This window comes from Leuresthes tenuis, unplaced genomic scaffold, assembly GCF_036924035.1.
Source record: "Leuresthes tenuis unplaced genomic scaffold, fLeuTen1.0.hap1 SCAF_20, whole genome shotgun sequence".
NCBI classification, from domain to species: Eukaryota; Metazoa; Chordata; class Actinopteri; order Atheriniformes; family Atherinopsidae; genus Leuresthes; species Leuresthes tenuis.
The window spans coordinates 4,256,157-4,278,158 of NW_027325374.1; the positions used below are offsets into that span (position 1 = coordinate 4,256,157).

Genomic DNA, 22,002 nt, shown 5'->3' on the forward strand with positions numbered 1-22,002 from the left:
AAATAAGGTCCAGGTTTAAAAATCCCCTTTAAGTTTGTTATTCAGCGCAGTGGTACCCAACCTTTTTATCACCGGGGGATGAGAAGGGTTCAGGTAGATAGCGAATATTATCATAAGCGGGAATCCACTGTGTACTCGTATGCAACTTTATTAACTTCCTCGTAACATTACGCCAACAACATAACATCAGTATAACATCAAAGTCTCTATTAACATTCTCTCTGCCCCAAATAAATGAGTGGAAAAATAAATGAAGAACAAGAACCAACAATTCCACATTTCTTTCTCTATTATCTAAATATTCCAGGGTGCTTGGTCTCCAAGTGGCGAAGCAGTTTTGAAGGCTTCATTGCCTCATTAGAGAGCCATTCGCCGCATATTATGCAGAGCGGGCTTGGTCTGTGGGAATCACCTGCTGCGATAAATCCATATTTCAAGTAGAATTCCTGGTATTGTCTGTTAAAAGCTTTCCTTTTCCTGGAAGTTGGAGGCTCTTCTTCTGTCTCCTCACTGGGCCTTTTCCCCTGTGAAAAGAAACTTTCCAAAGACGCTTGTTTTTTACTCATTTTGCCAGCTTGTGGGGTAAATTTTTGGTGCTCAAGTGATCGAGAGAATCTGTTTTTTATTTTTCAAAATAAAAGATTGTTCAGACTCCGATAATAAATACAACGAAAATGATGAATTACTTCTTGGGCGGCCTGGGGGTTGGAGACCACTGATTTAGAGGTTAACAGGGCTGTTCTGCTGGGTCAGTGGGACACTGCTCGGCTTCTGTAACAGAAGAATAGATAACGCAGCTGTGTTGTGTTTCATTCATGCTCCTTCCTCACATGTGCCTGAATGTGCACGTGGTTTGTCTTTGTCAAAAAGGTTTCACAGATGCCACCATGAAAACTTACAAATGCACGACGAGCCCATTACGACCCACTGATGATGTAAACCTTCAAAGAGAGTCTGGCAACACATACATATTTCAGCAAAATCACACGAATTAGGAATAAAACAACAGGAAAAGACAAACATAGGCGTAAAAATTAGATTAGAATAAGCACAAGTGGAACGCCTGAAGTTCTACAAACAATCCAAAACTGCTGAAGGCTCTGAGCAGAGAAGTCTGTGTTTGGAAAGCTTTGTTTCCATGGGGCTGAACTCCAGCAGCACAGCCTGCTTGGTGCATTCGGACACGGGGACGATGTGTAGTTTCAGGGCAGTGGCTGCTGCAGTTGCTTCCATACGAGCTCCACTAATACCTGCCTGAACAAGATTTCTTGGCCAGAGGTTCTGCACTACTTCATCTGCTCAACTGCTATTAGCTTCAGCGATGCTCTTTGGGACCTGATGGTGCCTCCATCCCTGTCCAAGTGCCCTTGTGCAGCTGCCGAGGATGTCGGACCCATGCAGTGGGTGTGCATTTGACGGGCCTGGGAACACGTCATATACTGCGTGGTTGAGAAATTTCCCTGTTGTCTCATTTTATTCCCACAGCTTCGCAGGTTCTCATCTCCTCCTGAACCAGGCTTCCTTCCCTCTGGTGGGTTTAGTTTGAGAAGATGGAAAGGATCTTAACCGGGCTCGGCCTCAAGTAGCTACCCTGCTTCCTGAACAGCATCCTCTGCCCTCTATTGCCTGCCAATCCTCATTTGGATCCCTGCGTTGGTCACCTTCGGATCACTTTTTAGGCTTTCCATGAAATTTGCCCACAACAATGGAAATATTTCTGCACGGTTTTACAAAATTGCCATTTAATGCCTCATAACTTCTCATGAAAGCATCATAGAACTTAAACTGAGGAAGGTACATATGCTTTTGCAATTTATAAACCGCTACCTCTACTAAAATGGGTTGAAAATCGAAAACTCCCACTTCAGCCGATATCGATCCCCTAAAACCTGATCTACAGAAAAACCACGGTCTTAAAATGGCTCAGGTATGACATCACATCTTTCTTAACCTCCCATAATGTGGCCCGATCCACATCTTCGCCCACCAGCAGATGACGCTGGCTGCCCTGCTTCAGCTATGCTGCGCAGTGACCAGGACTAATACTGGAATAATTCAGCCCTGCATGTTTCAACCAGAGTGCGACTCTCAAGAAGAGGAAGATTAATTCGGCAAGGTCACGAGCCAGTGGAAATAACAGAATGACTATCGCCATCAACATTAGAAATCAAAGGATTGTTGGGCCAACCCAGCCCACACATTCCTAAATTGTCATCACTCTGCTTGATAAAAACTTGGAGCAGCATCAGACTTGAGAATTGGCTGAATAGCAAAACCCAGTTGATTTTGGGTCAAATTTGTGAAGCAGCATCCTCCCGTGTCCTCTCTTGTATTTGTGATGTTTCCAAATAAAACCAGTCCACTTCGGTGGTAGTTTAACATCTTTGTATGAGGCAGAATTGGATTTTGTGCTTCTCTAGCCCTAAACTGAACAGCTCAAGGCTGCTGCAGAGCTCATGCTAACGTCTCCTCCAGCCTGCACTGGCTTATCGCTTCATCAGTTCCTCTCATCACATGCAAATTAGCTTTAAAGCTCAAACCAGTAAGTAGTCAGGGCCGAACCTACGGACTGTCTGACCTCGCTTTTCTAAAACTGTAGGTGGCGCTCTACAGATTCAAATCAGATATCCTTAGCCACAGTGTCGATGGCTGATTTCTGCTCATGATCTCTGTGAGATTTATTGTTGGTGAAAACCAGTTTTTCTTTTCTCCATTGATTTTGACACTAAATGCTTCCTTAACATGAAAAATTAGCTTTAAATTCTAATTATGGAGGAGCTCTCCGGCTCTCAGGCCTCTGGACTTCGCCTGATGGGTAACCCTGCAATGCACAGCTTCACCACCAGGTGGAGGCAAACTCCAGGTCAAACTCAGGTTTAGATTAATAACAAGAGCAGAGCAGGAAAAGAAAGTCAGAGGGGAAATTACATCAAGACTGGGAATGAGATGACACAGAGAGTGTGAGTAAGTCCTCCAAGTCTGAGTCACCAAGTGTTGATGCAAATGCTGTTTTATGTTTCACAATACTTGACCAGCACACCTGGGGTGGACCAGTAACCCAGCGTGACATCCATCAGTGCTGCTGAGAAGGCTCAAACCAATTGGATTCAGTCTTTCTACCCTATGCACCGGTCCTTTCTCTCCTCGCTCCCTCACACTGTAATTACGGCAGACCAGCTGTGTGGTCCCTCAGGGGTAAACCAGGGACCTCCTCCCAGCTCAGACCGAATTCATGCTGTGGCTTCGTGTTGAGAGTTTCAAACAGAAAACTACAGCTCCATCACTGCTGAAGCACAGAAAAAGGAGAACAATGTTTGCAGACATCCAGAGACTCTGATTGAGAAATATGCCAGCTTCAGTGCTCACCGGGGAGAGCTGAAGGTCAGGAAGTAGCCCAAGTAGAAACGAGGAATTATGTGTTGCAGCAAGTTATAGGTCCCCCACTGCTGCTTATTTGAAAAAATCCAGAATCCTTGTTTCCGAAATCTCATCAATAACAGCGCCGGGCTCTGTGTGATGAAGTGCCATTTATTTCAGCTATGCGCAGCGGCAGTTTGTGCGGCGTGGAAATGTTTACAGCTGAAGCCGGAACCACAGCAGACGGGTTCCTGCGTTGGGCTGAAGGCGCCGTCACCCGCCCTGGTGACACTTTCAGCTCTGCGGAAGGACGTGTTTACGTTCGAGATGGATTCGATTTCCACTTTTCAGACTGAAGAGAATTAAAATGTGATGCTTTAGCTGGAAACAGCTGTCATTTTTCTTTGTTTAAAGATGAAAGAGTGCGCTGAATCACTGTCTTTATACCTTTTCTGATCTCATTATGAGTGAATAATACAAGTGAAATCTTGTGTTTCATACTTGTTTATGTGGGAAATGATTCACTGGTGAGAAACAGGATATCCAGTCTTTTGCAAATAGTTTAGGCCTTCACTAACATGAATTTTCTTTGAAAATTTTACTGCTTGTTGATTCATTTGTCCCGTCTCCCTCAGATTTGATAGAATCCAGTCGAGTTTGAAACTCCCAGAGTCACATTTGTTCTCCACTTCTTGCCCATATGTGAAACGATTTGTCAAACGACTTAAAGTCTTTAAATTTGCTTTTTCCTCACGAGCCACTTAGCTTTAATCTTTGTTCTCATTTTTAATGGCTTTATCGAATGGAAAGCATATGAAGGTCCTTTAAATCCTAATATCCTGCATTCACTTTCAGAGTACTGAGTGGATATGAAGGGAGAAATGCACATCTGCTGCGCAGCACTAATTATTAGAAGGTATCAGGAAGACGGGAGAAATGGAGAAAGAGAGAATGGGCTTTGGAGCTGAGCGAGCCTCAGATCTTCTTCCAACAGCCTGTGCCCGTGGTGCTCGTTTCATCTCCGTCTCTCAAGTGCTTTTCAGTGCACTTGCTGTGCCGAATGTTGATCCTGAAGGTCCAGTGTTTAGATATCGCACCCATGCACCGATATGAAGTTAAAAACGCCACGTCAAGCCAAAGAAAAGACATTTCAGAGCTACTTTTGAGACAAAGACGGGAATCTCTTCCTTTTGATTCATGCTGAAAAACAGGGAGACATTTGGTATTAATGACACACTGATATCTTAAGTGCTGATAAACATTGGAACTGCAGAGTGATATTTAATGCTCGTGAAACGCTTGAAGACAGAGTTTGAGCCCACAGTAACTTTGATAAGCTGCACATTATCAAACTACGCCGTCAGCAGAACAAGTGACTAAACAATGGAAAAAGTTACTACCTTAAAATATCTGTTCATGGCCAGCCTTAGGAATACCAAACACTGCATCCTTCTGACTGTGCCTGACCTGTTACAGGAATTGTATTTGAGTGATACATTTTAATCAGCTCCAGATGGGCTGTACCACTCAATTAGCATCACCTGCTAAAAGTTAACTGCCTCATATTCCAAGCACAGTCACTACTCAAGCCTTTACGCTGCAGGAATGTTGGTGTTTTTTTTTCTTTAAGGCATAGTTTAGGGTTTTAATAAGCTCATTTGAGTCAATGTGAATGTTTTCAGTCAAACCAGAAAGTATGTGGTGCAGCTCTTTAGAATCTAAAGGAAGTGGGGTGATATCCTGTTCATGAGAAATCATAAAGACGTCTTTAAACCCGACTTAACTTTAAAGAAAAAAGAGAGAGAGATTGCACAACTGCAAAATGCACCTTATGTATTCTTACATCAGTCAGTATTGGCACAATGTGACAGCTCACTTCTGTGTGGAAAGGATCTGTCCTGTTTATGGAGAAATCTGCCTCAGAAGCGAAGCCAGCGAGCACGGTTCCTCTTGTGCCATGACTGCGTCCGCATCTCCAGCGCATGCGAGCGTCTCAGTCACGAATACGCTGTCATACTCATACATTTCTGCATAAAACAAAGGCTGGAGTTTGTCAGGAAGCCGCACGGTGGGTGGGCCTGGAGCCGACAGCGAGCAGCAGCACCTTTACGCGACGAGCTCAGGCTTGACCTCCTCTGGAACCTCTGTTTATAATTAGCATTTATTGGATTAAACACAAGAGCTGTGGATTATTCTCACATGCTTGTTATGTTGTTTTATAAATCTTGTAAAGAAAGGGCCTCCATGCCCCACATTCGTCTCCGTGCCGTGCTGAATTATCGCCAGCGTGGCAGCTGAGCCTGCTTAGAGTGTCACGCTTAATTAGTGCACCTTGCAAAGCATTCTGGGAGATTCTGCCTTTCGGGTGGAACGTGCCGCCCTCACACAAAAGCAGCACTAAAATCCTCATTCACCACCTACATATTTCACACCTCGCTCATTCTGATATTTTCATAAACTCTTGAACTTGAAGTTTTTCACTTGGCAGCTGATGAAGCAGGACGGTAAAACCTCTTTGCAGCTACATGAATGATGACATGCTTGGTGTAAATTGAAGTTCAAAGCTTAAATCTGACAAAGAGCATGCAATTTATGGAGCTCTTTTGGCAAAATGCAAGTATTTGCTTTGGTGCTGAAAGTCAGTTAAAAACATTGATCCTGCTCTCATGTTTATGCGTCATGGAGCCAGACAAGGGAAGGCCCACCGAAGGCTCGTGGTCTTCGCCACTGACCTGCCTGCGTCTGCAAACATTTCTTTTTGCCCTTGTAGGCTACGGGGGAAATCTCGGAGCAGTTTCACACATGCCAAACATCTTTCAAACATTCAGTCTAAAGACTGGAATTTTTCAGACTAACAAATCAGCAGCGAATTAACTTTGTTTGAGGTCTGCCTGTGTCTCTGCAGCATACTCGGGACCGATCGGGCCACACAGACATCTGTACATAATGGCATCTTGATGTCAGCTGAAATAAAGCATGCAAGGCGTGGTGGATTTTATAGACAGCAGCAGTTGCAGCGGTCCAAGTTGTTGAAGTACTGGAAGCAGACAGGAGCAGAATTAGAAGTAAATCTACCCTAAAATCTACCCGGCACTTTGATTTTTTTTAAAAACACAGTAGATTGTGGAGAAAACTCACTCTGGCTGAGCTAAACTAATGAAATACCTGTTTATTATTCCTTAAATTTAGCCTGATATTGGACCAGCGACAGTTACGTGCTCATCGGCTACAGACAGACTGTCAGAAAGTCAGGTTTTCAGCCTGGTCTGTTTACTGCGACGGCTTTGCTTCCACTCATCAAATACAGTAAACATTTTTAATCAACAATGAAAATGTGCTGAAAATGTTCTTGGATTAGATCTGAGCCATTCAGCCCCTCGGGGACACAACAAACTACAGCAGGTGCGTGTATACGCTTGTAAAACTATTTATGTTGCACTTTGACTCATAAAATGACTCATAACAGCCCCAGGTAACTGATCACTAAGAGCGCGAGTTAGTAAATGCGGTAAGAGTAAAAACTGATGTCTATTTTCAGCATTCAGGGAAAATGTTCCACTTTCGCAGACACATTTGGCCTAAAGTTGGCAGGTTTTGGCACTAATGGCTCAGTTAGGCTCTGTTGTTTTGGGATACGAGCCAGGCGTGTGTTGCATGTGGTCCAAATGTAATAAACCAACTTTGATATGGGTTGCTGGAAGCGTGATGAGAGCCAGGCGTGGACAAAGCCCTGAAGAAACTGCACATGTGGGCCACCTCTGGTCGAGATGCGCCTGCCTTCAGGCAGCCTCGCTCAGCCTGTGTCAGTGCCGTCGTTCAAGGCCAAACGTGACGGAAGAAAACTGCAGATGTGGGAAATGTTTGCATGAAACCAGCCTGTGTTGTCTTAGGAGCTGTGGGTTATCTTAAGTTTTATTCTTGGGTTTACCTGTGTTTATAACCTTAGTTCAGCTACTTTTTAATGTTCAGTTTGTATCTGCTTCATCCTCTCTTCCTACCATGTGCCATCGGTTTTAAACTTTGTCATTTTTGTGGGTTTTGTCTTTAGATTTCTGCTTTTCTTTATTGGTAGATATCTTTTACCCTGTATTTCCTCAGCTACCCTTACCTTGCTGCCAGATCGACCCGTCACCACCTGCTCTGTGTTTCTCATTAACTCACCTGCATTCTCTCGTCTAATCACAGTATAGCTGCTTGGTTTTTGTTGTTCTTTGCTGGATTCCTGCCGTCGTTCTTCATCAGCTTTGCCTTGTCAGTCCTGCCTTGGTGTTTCGTTTGTCCCACTTTAGTGGTTTTGTCCCGTTACCTGCTCTGTACTCCCCGCTTTAGCAGCACTTCTGGTCTGTTTTAGTTTAATGAAGCTTGTTTTATTCCTTTAACCAGCTGCCTTGCACCCTTACTGTAATATCCACTAAATACTAGAGAATTTGGTGAATGTTTTGCTCTTTGGCTCCCCCTACAGTTCAGAAATGTAACACCACTGTCATGAAAACATAACCGTGTGAGCAGTGCATTTGTGCAGCCACGGACATGTATTTGTTCTCATGCTGAAGAGGCCACAAACATGCCATCAAATATCTCAAGCAACCATAAAGCAAAATTATGTGGTGCAGGTCTGGAAACCAAAGTTGTAAACTGCAGCATCTCAGTCTCTGGGCTCCCCAGGACAGTTTCAGGCCCAGGAATGTTACAAAAGTCAATATACATCAAAACAAGTCAGAAGCACGTAGGTTTAAGGTCCAGAAACTTCTGTTGCGTCGCTTTAAGTCCTACGATGCATGTTGTGGTTGGCTAAACAACTTCAGATAATGTTAATCCATGGCATCATGTACAAATAGCACGTGATCTCAGGCACATTATTTAATAATCATTAAACAATGACTTGAATAGAACAGCTGGAATAAAAGTCTAAATTTAATCAGGATACATGAAAGAGTTACAGCTGTGAGACACAAGCATACAATGAAAGAAGTTCGCAAAACTATTTCTTTAAATATAGATTTTATAAAGACTAATGTATGATTAAATTATACAATGATGGATTTGCTGCTTTCAGATATTCAGGCGTGACTGATATCTACAGATCTGACACCAGCGAGTCAGCGTAGATGCTGGGACATGCTTTTGGGTTCATGTGTGACAGGAAAACAGACGTGAACACATATGTGAAGCAGTCTGCTCTGTATGGTGAATAATCTGTTGGATAACTTCTCTAACTTCTAAGAATAACACCTGTGGCCTGCTGCTGGGCAGCGTGCTGGTGGCGAGCGGTGCGCTGAGAAGCTCGGGTTGGTTGGCAGATGGTTTCCTGTGGTCTCTGAGGTCCAGTCAGACTAGTCACCACAGTTCCCACTCCTTGGCTGCAGGGCCGATTCGATGGGCGTACTTTTCTATTTTGATGATTCTCTAAAAAGCCCTAAAGACAAACAATGGAAATGGCTGGAGTCTCATTTATAACAGCCAGGGTTAAATCCCCTGTTTTCCTGCGCAGAGACCACATAAAAGATCAGGGAGGAAGAAGAGTTCTACTTTGAGCTCAAAGGCTTATCATGTCGCTGCTAGAGCTTGCCCAGGGCACTCCGTCACCTCCCAGTGACCTCCTGCTCCCGCTGAAGAAACCCGTAAATGCTGCCAACAGATCACGGTCACACTGAGGGGTTAACATGAAGAAAATACAAATCACTGGTAGCATCCTGCACATTTCTCTCATCTCCACATTTCTCAGAGCTATTTGGTTCACGAAAACAAGGCAGAATGTTGCTTTATTCCCTCGTATTATTGTTTGGCAGAGCAATGATGAATTATTGTCATTATCTGAAAATGCACAGACACGGTTTGGAAAGAACTGTGTCTAAATTAATGTTTGAAAGCGAGGAGGGAAGTAGAAGCTCTGGTTTTCTCCACGGTGAGATATACAAAGTGACGCAGAGCAGAGCCGCTGTCAATAATGGAACGTTCTCCAATATGTCCAGGTTTAGAGCAAAGAAATTAATCATTCACTGCATTACAGCACTCTGTAGTCATTGATGTTTTTTAAATTCTTTACACATGTACCAAATGCAGTCCAGCAAACTTCATCCACTGGATGTAAAAATAAGTGAATCTGTTAGTAAGACTGATGCAATCAGAAAGTAGAACGTTTATTTGTAGAATTTGTGTCGATATTAGATGTTTTCCTCAGAAAAAAAGGATCCTTCCATGAAGCTTTACACATTCACAAGTGGAAATACAGCCTGTTTTGTGATATTAAGTGTGGATCATGATAGTTTACGTAGCTAAAATACATCCAGATGTGCAGCCTCTTGAAATGTAAATATGATCCACAAACTCTTGGCCACGCTGGTAAATATCAGCATGTATGTGCTCAAATTTTCCACAGCGGTCAGCCTTGTAACATTATCATGTAATGTTAAGTGAAGCATTTACAAATAATGTAATTTGTAAGTAAGGAAAGGTTGACTTTTTAGCTGTAGTTGATCTTCAGACCACACTGAATCAGAATCAGCTCTATTGCAGATGTTCTGCTCCCACCTCAGATCCGGACAGATTGCATTGCCCAGGAATCTGAGGGGGATGTTTCCTAAAATCCACGATCATCTCCACCATCTTGAGTGTGTTTAGCTCCAGATTGTTCTAGCTGCACCAGCTGATCCACTTGTGTGTTGATGGTCCGGCTGTCTGAGGTGAACTGTTCCAACCTCACCTGCTGGCTTCTGTCAGTCGGGTGGCTGTAGAGGGGGGCAGGTGGAACATCTGGAGGGTTCTGGGGACGATGGTGTTGAACGCCGAGCTCCGAAGTCCCAGAACAATCCAGGTGCTGCAGGATGTAATGCAGTCCCATGTTAGCTGCATCATCCACTGCCCTGTTCGCCCTTTAGGAAAACTGCAGGGGGGTATGATAAATCACCTGTGAGGGAGTTCAGGCGGGCCAGCACCAGGCGTTCAAAGGGCTTCATGACTACAGATGTTAGTGCAACGGGTCTACAGCCAGTCACATCTGTGATGGTGGGTTTCTTGAGGACTGGGGTAATGGTTGAGAGCTTGAAGCAGGAAGGGACTTCACACAGCTCCAGAGATCTGTTGAAGAGATGGGTGAAGATCAGCTGATCAGACAGGAAGGGGATACTCCACATGGTCTTCAATTTCTGAAGTCGACTCACTTCCTCCTCACTGACTTGAAGTGCCCATAGTCCAGGGAGGCTGTAGCGGGGGAATGGGTGTTGTTAGCAGGTGGTGGGACGACGGTGGAGTGGGAGCAGCAGATAGGCATGGGACAGGTCATCAGGGGCAGGGCATCTCCTGTAACTGATCTCCTGCAGGCCTCTCCACACTGAGAAAAGTTGTTCTTCAGCTTTTCAGAGGACTTTGCAAGCGTGTTTCTGGCTTGTCCGTACAGGGCCCTGCCCCCACTCCTGTGGGCATCCTACCTGGCTTGGCAAAGATGTCTGAGTTTGGGGGGGAACCAGGGTTTATTGTTGCTGAATGTGCAAAAATTCACAGAAACTGATGTAGTACAGAGACAGCCATCAGTAGCGCTGCTGTCAGTCACAGTGTAGCCACACCCTAAAGCCTATCTGGATTCATTATCATCTATTTCACCCTATATAGCAGTGAAATAATTAAAAAAAGAACACCAGGCTGTATTAAGAAACGTCTTATTGGGATTATATTTACTATGATAATCAGCAGCGTCCTGCTGCTAGAAACCAGATAGAAAGCAGGTTTAAAGAGATTCTACAGTCCAGTTTTTAATATTCACTGTTTTACTTTTGTGCCTCTGCAGTGGATTGGCTGGAGAATTAGCACAACACAGTTTATCTCAGTTAACTCCTTGAATACACACTGTGGAGTAGTTTTTTTGTAATTGTCAAAACATATATTTACATTAAACACTATTACTTACTTTGAATAATAAAAAGCCAGTTTTTGACACTTTTTTTTGTGTGATAAATGAAACCAAACGCAGTCGAGCTTTAAAAGAACTTGACGTAGATTAAACTGGGCTTACAGTTTAGGACTAAACACTTCAGACACATTTCAGTCGGTACCAAAAAAGTCCTACTTACCTTTAATGGCATGAAAAACTATTTTCAGTTACACTCGAGTGGAGCTGGAATACCATAGTGGAGCCATTATGACACATGTCACGATGTTAACATGGCGAATTTGACTTCTTAATACATAGCAGGGCGAGTCCCGGCTCATGCTTTAAACAAAGTGTCACCATTTGCATCAGGAAAAAAAGAAACCCGTCCATGTTTATTTAGTCCTGCTGTAATATCTTTCTTGGGGTTGATGTAAGAAGCCAGAGAGCTTAACTTGAACCTACTTTGCATAACTGTGGTTGACATGTTATGAATAATTCCCTCACTCAAACTAGAGCTTGAACAATGGCTTTTAAACAGGCAACACAGTATTTGCTGTCATAGGACAGTAACTGTGTTGCGGAAAAAGGGGAATTTTCTCATAAGTTTAGCTATTGAGTAGATAACAAACGTATGAGATGAACCACACATCAAAACACTTGGCATGAGGAACAGGAATTGTTTGTTTATGGACTGAAAACACTGTTTTTCTCCATTTCCCCCCCAAAAAAAATTACACTCCACCATCCTCTGCTGTGCCGGAGGCTTTCCTGCAATCTGGTGAGCATCTGATTGTTATTTGGGTCTCATTGCACTGTTATCATGATAAAAACACTGCGCTGGGGCCCAAGGGCTCTATAAAGTAACCCAGAGAGGTCTAAATTGAGACCGTGACTGACATCCGTCGTGATGTCGGCGAGAAGTCTGTAATTAGAGCTGGTTTATTGTAGACAGTGAGACCATCCATCCGTCTCCAAAAGAATACTGGCTCAACCTTAGAGCTGGAGGCTTGCACACAATAGGAGAACATGGCTGTCTGCTCCACTTACTTCAAAACCTCTTGGACGATAGAATGAGAATCATGCTTAGTGTCAGATTTTGTAAACGTTACAAAAGCCCCATTAATACGGAAGCCCTAAAGGGTCATACATACATGCATTTTATTCCATCCGCTTTCCCTCGATAACGAGATAATTTTCCTCCGTTTTCTCATGATAACGAGATAATTAATTTGCGTCGTATTCTCAGATGACGCACACTAATGTGTACTTATTATCTGTAATAGCAAGGCACAAAGCTATTTCAGCTGTGTGATGCGGTGATCGATATTCTCCTGCTCATCTGACATTTCTATACTAAATTATGTTTTCTGCAATGATTTAATAAACTATCGTTTTGTTTTCTCAAGATCTCGAATTATCTCGAATTATCTCGTTATCGCGGGAAAACGGAGGAAAATTATCTCGGTATCAGGGGAAAACGGGTGGAATAAAATGTATGTATGTATGACCATTTAGGGCTTCCGTACATTAATACTAAGTTGGTGTTTAACAATAGCAATAGAGCATTATCACACCACCATAAGCTATTTCCTGAAATCCTTACATGAATGTCGTTTATAACAGCTCCCGCTGCTGTTAGCTGAGGAGGAATATTTTTCTTTAACGTGTTAGCTAATGTGTTAGTTACGACTTGCTAACACATTAGCCATGACAACAAATTCCCTCCCTGTTGTTTTTTTTCATTGTCTTGGGATATTTATCTATAAAACCACAAAAATAAATGTTCATAGCACTGAAAATTTAATCCAACATAGTATAAAATTTTCACTTTGGTCTCAAAAAAAGCCACAAAAAATGAGCATGAGCTACATGTCGAGGCAGCCACTGTAATGAGAGGAAATTACAGCACAGCAACAAACCTCTCCTGCATTGTTTTGGTTACCAGGGAGACTAGACAACTTTGTGGAGAGGACACCATTGCCTTTGTGAAAAAGTCTGATATTTTCCAGACACCTAATACACATGATTACTATGGTAGTACAGTCGCCAGCAAAAACACACATTCCCATTGCATGTGAAATGTAATGGGGGTTTAACAATTTTGCTGGCAGCTGCAGTTGTGACATTTTCTGGAGAGGTTGGTCTGCCCAAACCAGCCTAAACCAACCAAGCTGTGGCACCTTAACCTAACTTAAAAGAAAAGACAATGAAAGAGTCCCACACTGGAAACAAACCCATGTGACCCACTTAGAAATTGTTCACAGTTTCCTTCTACCACTGAATGTGGACCTAAACGGGAGAATTATTTATAGAAAGAACATTATGCTTTACATAAGAATATGTGCACTGAGACTGTTAACACATTAGGAAAATCTCTACTGAGGTATGAGGAGTAAATAGGAGTCTATTTACACTACTAAATAGAGGGAATCCTTTTTCCAGCCACAGGACACCCCCACCTGCTGACCATAAACTGTAGGGCTTTGGAAAGGCCGGGCAACCTTTTTATACAGAGGGCCATGTTCATTTACAACCCAGTCGAAGAGCAAAACATGAACTAATCAGATGAATGTAACCTGTTGACTGACTTTTTTCCTTATTGGTGCTGTAAAACATGAAAATAACTCCACAGAGTAACAGTGTTGCAGTATTTCAAGAAGTAGTCACTTAAGATTACACTTAAGATGCTAAAAGTCTGCATTTGGAGGCGGGGGGGAGGTGGAGGATGGCGCTAAGTCACAAATTGGAGAGTCGAGATCAAATCCCATCCTGACCAATTGTGCCTTAAATGTCCTTTTCGGATTCACATGCTCTGTCCTTGAACTTTCAGTTGTTAGAATTAGGTTAAAAAGTACAAGGCTGAGGTTGGGGAAAACATAATAATGTTGATTGGCATTAAACTGACCAAAATATCCTTCTGCGGGGTGTTCTTGGAGAAGTCCCACTTCCTTATTTGTTTAGTGGACAAAACAAGTAGACGTCTTATAGACGATTAAATGCAGATTTCTTTCTTCAGAACAAATGCAAAGTTATTAAATGAGACTGGACTGTCATTTAAAATAAGCTGAAGCATTAACTGAGCATTGTAGCAAAAAAAAGATTGCTCCATGTTCACATGTGGGTGTATTATATATTGCCTGTTCTCTCATGTTTGGTCTCTTTTGAGACCATTTTAAATGCAGACAGAATAAGGTAAAATGTAGTCTAAGTTGTTTTCACTCGACTCAAAAAGCTGATTTTTTACTGATATTTTTGGTTATTTTGCTGTCATCTGGCAGTATCACAGGATTTAGGTGGACCAAGAGGTTGGTTCCGGACCTCAGGCTGTATATGTGTGATCTATGGTCTTCATACTACTTCGATTAAATGACGGAATTTGTGTGTCCGCCACAACAAAGCTGCTGATTTACTTTCCACTGGCATCGTTTCTGTGGTGCTGACACAAAATTTCCCCACATTACAAGCGTCCATCTTTTGATGCAGTGTTAAAAGAGGTCATGCTCATATTCCCCCAGTGGTGCCTGTAACAATATCCCAAACTTGGCTTCAGGTAGCCACTTTTAGTTGCATGTAAAACATGCAATTCCGTTGTTTTATGTCGACTTTAGTCGTACAAACTCCTCTTCAGTTTTGAGTAAACAGTTCAGTCCATTCAATTTAGTTTATAAGAACAAAATCTAGCATATTCACAGATTTAGAGCTAAAACTCCAAAGAGATTAGTCTTTTTTTGTACTAAAAGGCAACGTTACAATACAAAATGTCACATTATGGAAAAGTGAATGGATTGGAGGCGCTCTTTGAAGGCTGCGTTTGGATCCTTTTATTCATTTGAACTTTAATTTCCCCAATAACAAACACTTTTATTAACACTGAATTTTCAAGCACGGCGGACTTCCTTTTTTTTGTGGTTATTTCTTTTCTAAACAAATAAATCAATTCTTTCCCCCAATGAAAGCTGCAGAAAAATCCTCGGGTTGGCTTTGATCTGACACGTGTACAAAAAAGCATCAAAGTTATGGAAAGAACAATAATAAAAACATTTGTCAACGTACTGTGAACTCTTTTCCTTTTTGGCTCGCTCACTGAATACATTTAAACTTATCTTGAGATTGTGAGTTGGTATGTGTTTGTTTGACAAGATGAAGAAAGTTTGCCTAAATTAATAACATCGTTGTTTTAACTCAGTAATTGAACTTAAGCCTTTAAGTTGAACCACATGGATTATTTTTACAGTGCTTCCAGAAAGATAATCAGACTTGACACCTAAGAGGAGTGGCTCCAAGGAGACTTTTACATATGATGAAAGGTCCTGTTAGCACTGGATTTTAAGATAAAAACCTTTATATAAGTCAGCTTTTACGGTGGAATGATTTGAATTTAATCCATACCCAATCATACCCATCGGTTTGAGCTGTGACATCCACAAACCCTGATTGAAGCCTTGAATAAAGCTGAATACGCCATAAGGAGCCCACGTATGATTATAGAAGCATCTGAGTGCCTCTGGGAGTGGATACTATAATATGATGTTGACCAAGATAACCACCACATTCATATCTCTATTTAGTTTTTAAATTTCAAGCATGTTCTGATTTGCCGTGCAAGCCAACCAAGTCAAGGAAAATGTCCAGGCTGAGGCTAATGAACCTGTTGTCCTTACACTAGACTCCCCCTCAAGAGGGCAGTGTTTGAATGAGAGAGCCTCCATCTGTCAGCACTCATCAAATCACCGGGATATGAAAGATGCCAGGAACTTGCTGTCCACATTCAAAGCAGATACGCGGATACAGTGTATTGGATCCTCATGAAAAACATTAGTTAAAAATCAGATCTGGTAAACAACACATGGCGCTGCGTTGCGTCTTGCTGCAGGAGGAAGGAGTTGATGACGACCGTGTTCAAACAATAAGGTCCCGATGAGGATTTTTGAGAGTTAATGCGTCTGCTGAGAGACGTGACGACGGGTAATCAATGCGGGAGATGAATGATTAATTTGCGCAGAGCCTCGTAGCAAACAGGAGGGGTAAAGGAGTGGAACAAGTTGTGCGTGGAGGCGCAGTCCAACATAAACCACCTCAAAAATGCTTTTTGAGACACGTAATGCAGCGGAAATCGTTAACGGGGGAGGGGGGTGGGAGATGAGGTGCATTTGTGCTCTTAATTCCAACAACAACAACAGATATGTGCACATCAGCTGCCTCATTCCACACTGATGTCGCTCCTTAGTTTCCCTACTCCTCACCTCTCATTTACACTCCTTCTCTGACCTCTCTTTTTCCAGAGTGCCTCCTCTCCTCCTTCACCTTGTCCCTCTTCCTCTCATCTCTTCTCTATTTTTACCCTCCTCTCCTCTTTTTGCGCACTCATGCAGCCCTCCCCGCTTCTCCTCCTTTCTCAATGAATCCTTCGTGCAGGTTCAACCCCTCCCACTCCGTGTAAGCGCTTAATTGTCAGCCCTGACGAAAACTTGCCTTAAATAGACCGTGCGCCTCTCGCATTGAGAGTGGAAGTGACCAAGTTGAAGGCGCGGGCATCTCTTTTGTGTGTGTGTGTGTGCGTGCGTGTGTGTTTATTATATATATATTTTTTTTTTTCTAAAAAAAAATTATATATACGTATAAATACATCTCCTCGCGTGGTTTGATTTATTTGTGCCCGACAAGCATGCAGGTGTCTGTGGCCCTCCTCGTCTCCAGCTCGGCGCTCCTGCTGCTGCAGGGATGCTGCACGACCGTGAAGGGATGGAAGGTACTAAAAAACGATGCAACGGAGATTTTACCGGAGTACAGAGAAAATACCCGGACACCACAAGAGGCGATTCTACAGACGTCAAACAACAACAACAACAACAACAACAACAACACGGTGAATAACCGGGCGAAAAACGGCGGAAGGACGGCAAACACAGTTACTTACAGTAAGTATCGTTAAGGAAAAGTTTTACTGATAGAGGAACAGGGGAAGTAGATGTTTGATCATGGATACAGTGCAAAATATACCGTAAAGCTGCAGTCTTTTTATTTAAGGATTTAATTTTAATTTTAGGAGCTGGTTTCCATGAACGCTTAATAAGCTAAATCTGCATCTTCTGCTTCTTTATTATGTTTATATTTGTACTGAGTTAAAAAATCACAATTATATTTTCTTTTACACTTTAGATAACTTAACTTTTTTAGAGATCTAACCACTTACCTCAGAAACTTTACTTCTTACTTTAAACGAGTAAAACATTTTTTTTTTTAATTGAACTCTCGTGCTGGAATTACTGGATGTGGATAATCACGGCTGTCCAGCTCAGTTGGATTTATCCTGCCAGAACACAAACCTTTACATTGTGCCTCATTTTAATGTCATTTCCCTGATTAGCAGCAGCTCTGCTGCGTGTGGAAAGTGTGTTTTCTCATTAAACCCAAAGATCGGGGTGATGAGAGCGGCTCAGACGCACATTCTTGTGGTTTCTCCCTCTACTCAGAGAGACAGCGGGGCTTTTTCTCGTTGTCTTTCAGGTTGTTTCCGTCTCTCTTTTTACTATTAGTCTAGCTCTACTTACGCCATAACCATTTGATTGCTACAGCATGTCTTCCAAATAGAAAAAACCCACAGTTTGCTCTTCAGGGGGATGTCTTTGGGGGTTCGAGAAATTGCCTTTTAAATGCAACACTGCCTTTGAGAATGATTCCCACCTGTGGCCAGTGTAGGTTGTATGCTGTGACTGAGCAGTGCACATGCAGGATAATCTCACGCTTGCTCTCATGGATTCAAGATGGGTGGTGTGCAACAGTATTTGCTTAATCGTGGCCTCTTGATTTGGATATCAGAGGAGAAGATTGATTGAATTAGAGGAACAGCTGACGGGGGAATTAGCGACTTTAGGTCAGTCAGTGGGATTTCTGTCTTTGAGGATGGAACCGCCTCTCGGGATGAGAAATCACGCGAAAAGCAGCAAATCCAAACAGATCTTGTTTATAGGAATCTGGTTCTTTATTAATCTCCAAATAAGGGATGCATGCTTCTCTTGTTTTCACAGTGAATATGCAGCATATGTGCTGGGCTTCACAGAGGGAGCGAAGTTTCTCTCCCTCTGTATATATTTTCATCATCCGTCTCTTAGTTTTGGTCCTGGGAGGGCTTCTCGTTGTCCCTGTGGGGCCACGGCAGAGGCTTTGACCACTGCCTGGCTTTCCTCCAATCCTCTCCCAAGGCTTGTCTCTTACTGCTGAGGAAAAAAAGAACGACTCACGCAACTATACAACAAACTAGTGCAGGATCCTTTCTTTTTTTAGGCCACCCTCATTAAAGGGAACTGGGACTGTGATGGAGAAAGACAGAGATAGAGTGGATTAAACATATATCTGATGGACAAGACAAGCTATTTGGTGCTAAACACTGCCAAGTGTACGCTGGAGGGATTGTGTACTACTGTGGACCCTTCAGCAGCAGCCACAGAATAACACAAGATCAGGTTCTCATAGTGAGAAAAAGGAGGAAGTCACCTCACATAAATCCTTTGTTCAGCCCTTCTTTTTTCAAAGAAAGCCATAGAGGAAAATAGATCCCTCTCTGAGTGTATCATTTCTTAACCGACAGTTCTTCAGCTCCTTTTTTACACTCAGCTTGTAAAAAACACGGGACAATAACTCATGCACGCGGCCGTTAAAAAGCTGCGGCTTAAATATAAGGTTACAGGCCGAGTCTGTTTTCTCAAATCAGCCTGGCTGATCTCCAGTTTGTTGAAAATTGTACAGTTGTAGCACTGCCTTAAAACAACCAGACAGCTATTTACTCCTCCATCACAGCATACATTTCCTGAGGGCCAACACTGAATGCCAGCTCTTTCCTCCAGCCCAAACCTCCATTTGGTTTGATTGAGCTGTTTAATGGCTCTCTGGTCTGGATTTGCTATCAGCTTATTGCTGCCAGCTGGATTTCTTTGTCAAGCACCGTTGTCGGCTAATGATCGGACCATGATTCAAGTTCACAAACTCTGATCTGATCTTGTTCGCTTAAACTTCCACTTAAAGTACAAATCGCTGTCTTTAGTTGAATTTATAACGGCGTACTTATGTGTTTTAGGAGGTGTGAGAGTTAAAATGAAATCCTGCCTCCAGTTCAGATTGGATCTGGCTTGTGTTTTTTGTTTTCTACTGAAAAAACAAGTGAGGTCAGTTCGATATAAACAGAGTGAGAAAGAGCTGCTGCGAAGCGGCAGAGCATTCCTCGCTGTGTTTGTTTTGGCTGAATCCATGTGTTAACTGTGATGTCCCCCTCTCCGATCCAGGTGCCTCAGAGCTGAGCTGCAGGGAGCTGCGTTCCACCCGTTACATCACCGACGGATCCTGCCGCAGCGCCAAGCCCGTCAGGGAGCTGGTGTGCTCGGGGCAGTGCCTCCCCGCACACCTCATGCCCAACTCCATCGTCCGCGGCAAGTGGTGGAGGAGCAGCGCCTCGGACTACCGCTGCATCCCGGCGCACACCCGGATGCGGAGGGTCCAGCTGCAGTGTCCCAACGGCAACACTCGGACTTACAAAATCCGCGTGGTCACCTCCTGCAAGTGCAAGCGCTTCAGGCCACACCACAACCAGTCAGAAGCCAAAGAGGTGCCGAAGACGCAACGCAACAAGAAGCACAGTCGGTTGCCTCAAGATCGAAGCAAGAACAACACGCCGCTGACAGGCAACTCGTACTGATGCTGCTGCAAGGCATCCAAAGACGGAGACCAAAAGGCGCTCAAACACATGTTACTCATAAACCAACAAACATATCTCCTTCACGCTGGGAGGGGACGCAAGAAAACAAATTCATAAGCTAATTGTAAGGCTGATTCGAAGTCATCAGCCTGTAATTTTCAGTCACCTGTCAGCATATTTGTGAACTTTGCTTATCTGCATGACAAAATGAGTCTGTGCCAGCTAGGGCCTGCCACAACAGCGAGCGAGTGTCGGATAATATGAAATCACTCCAACTGCCCAAAACCGCCCCGCGCTTGGCTGTCAAACAGAATTCATGCAAAAATAATAAGAAATCCTCCCCGAAGCTTTAACCCCCATCTGTACAAACATCCAGCGGATGCACAACTACACTCGCCACTGCTCTGTTTAAGGCTGAGAAGGTGTATCTTTGCTCCAGAGGGGTTGTAATCCATCTCCTTTAGGCTGTGCGTGGGGGAGCTGACGGCAGCTCTGGGGTCTCTGATAGTGGGATGTTGACAGGTTTCAGCTCTCTGACACTAAAGAGGACAGCTCAATACGCTCCAAACAGACCTGTCAGTTACAGCAGCGCTTCCTCTGTAAGTCACAAAGAGTCAAGGCAGTGAGTGGTAGAAAGATGAGGAGAGAGGGCAGTTTTATCACATGCACAGGGCATTCCTGTGACTCTTAATTAGCCCATTCCTGTGTTAGGATTTGAGTTATAAAAAGCAATTTCCTCTTGACATCGCGGGTTCCTGTTTGCTGGAATCGCACAGAAAAAAGTGCACACGGTGTGTAGGAGGCATCAGAAAGTGTGCATGGTTATGTTGCTACCGAGGGGCAGAGCGCTCTCCAACACACCCACACTGGAATTCTCTCTGCAACGGGCCAAACAGAGCAGTGATCAAACCATCCACAGCCAAAACGCATCTGTTGTGTAAGCCTGCACCATTCAAGACACCTCCACTCCTCTCTGCCCCCGTTCTGTAAATAGCCAAGATAGGAAAGATAGGAATAAAAATAACAATAATTCAGTTTTATCGTTGCTATAATCCGGTGAGGAAGCGGAAGCGGCGATAGTCAGTCTGTCACGCAGACAACACAACCGCCTCCTGCCGCAGCCTCCGGCTGGACTGAACCTCATGCAGAATATTCATGTTTCCTCATATTGTCAGCACGCCGCTGTTTTTCTGCTCATTTTGCTTCCTGATTTCAGTTGTCTGAACTGTACCGGCGGATGTTTGCTTCTTTTTTTTATTCCAACTGTGTGTTTTGAAATAGCAACTGGAAGACGTGTAAGCCGCGAGCTGCATGTGATGCAATGATTGTACATATCATACCTGTGTGGTCCTCTGCAGCGGAGGATAGACGAGTTAGGAGTTAAAAGGGAGGCGGGGAGGAAGGAGAGCTGTTTTCTACAGACTCAAAGAAGGACTTATAAAGAATGAACTGCATATTTATTTTTTATTTCCACATTTAAATTATTTATGCAACCTTTTGTAGTAAATGATAGCCATCATTGTCATATCGTGTGATAGAGACCTTGGAAGTGAACTGTACATGAATAAAGTAAAGGCAGATATATTTGAAAGAACTGGCTTGTTTGGTATCTTTTGTATTTGAAGATTTTGGCAACTCATCACTTTACATTCATTGGCAGTTTATTGATGGAAAATGACCACCTGAAAACATGAGATCACATGGTTGTAAGTAGATATGGAGGCACGGTGTCATGCAAAAGTTTAGGCCCCCATAGTTAAAATCTTAAGTTTAAGATGACACATTGCTTTGATATTTCAAAGCTTCAGAATAACAAAAAGAAAAAAAGTTTGGGAACTAAAAACATTTGATAACAGGCTGAGATTTTGGAATTTTTTTCCCAATGAGACTCTTGCATGTGTTGCTGTGATCTTCAGTTATGTCTCTGTGAATACCCTCAGAGTGCACTTTTTAAGTTGTGTGGATTTTGAGCAGTGATCAAGCCCAAAGGATGATAACAGCTGAGGAGGAAACTCCAAGCACACCTTTGCTCATTTAGGCACAACAACGACTACTTTAACTTCATCAGTCCTCAGGACCCGTTCAGAAA

At 43.2% G+C, this 22,002-nt stretch overlaps 1 protein-coding gene across 1 annotated transcript; it reads left to right on the forward strand.

Moving 5' to 3' along the window:
* The first annotated feature begins 16,674 nt into the window (after positions 1-16,674).
* sost (sclerostin) lies at positions 16,675-21,507 on the forward strand. The gene is made up of 2 exons (XM_072373334.1): positions 16,675-17,142; positions 19,504-21,507. The coding sequence occupies exons 1-2, from the start codon at positions 16,890-16,892 to the stop codon at positions 19,911-19,913; spliced, it is 663 nt and encodes a 220-aa protein (XP_072229435.1). The 5' UTR covers positions 16,675-16,889; the 3' UTR covers positions 19,914-21,507.
* The last annotated feature ends 495 nt before the right edge of the window (positions 21,508-22,002 follow it).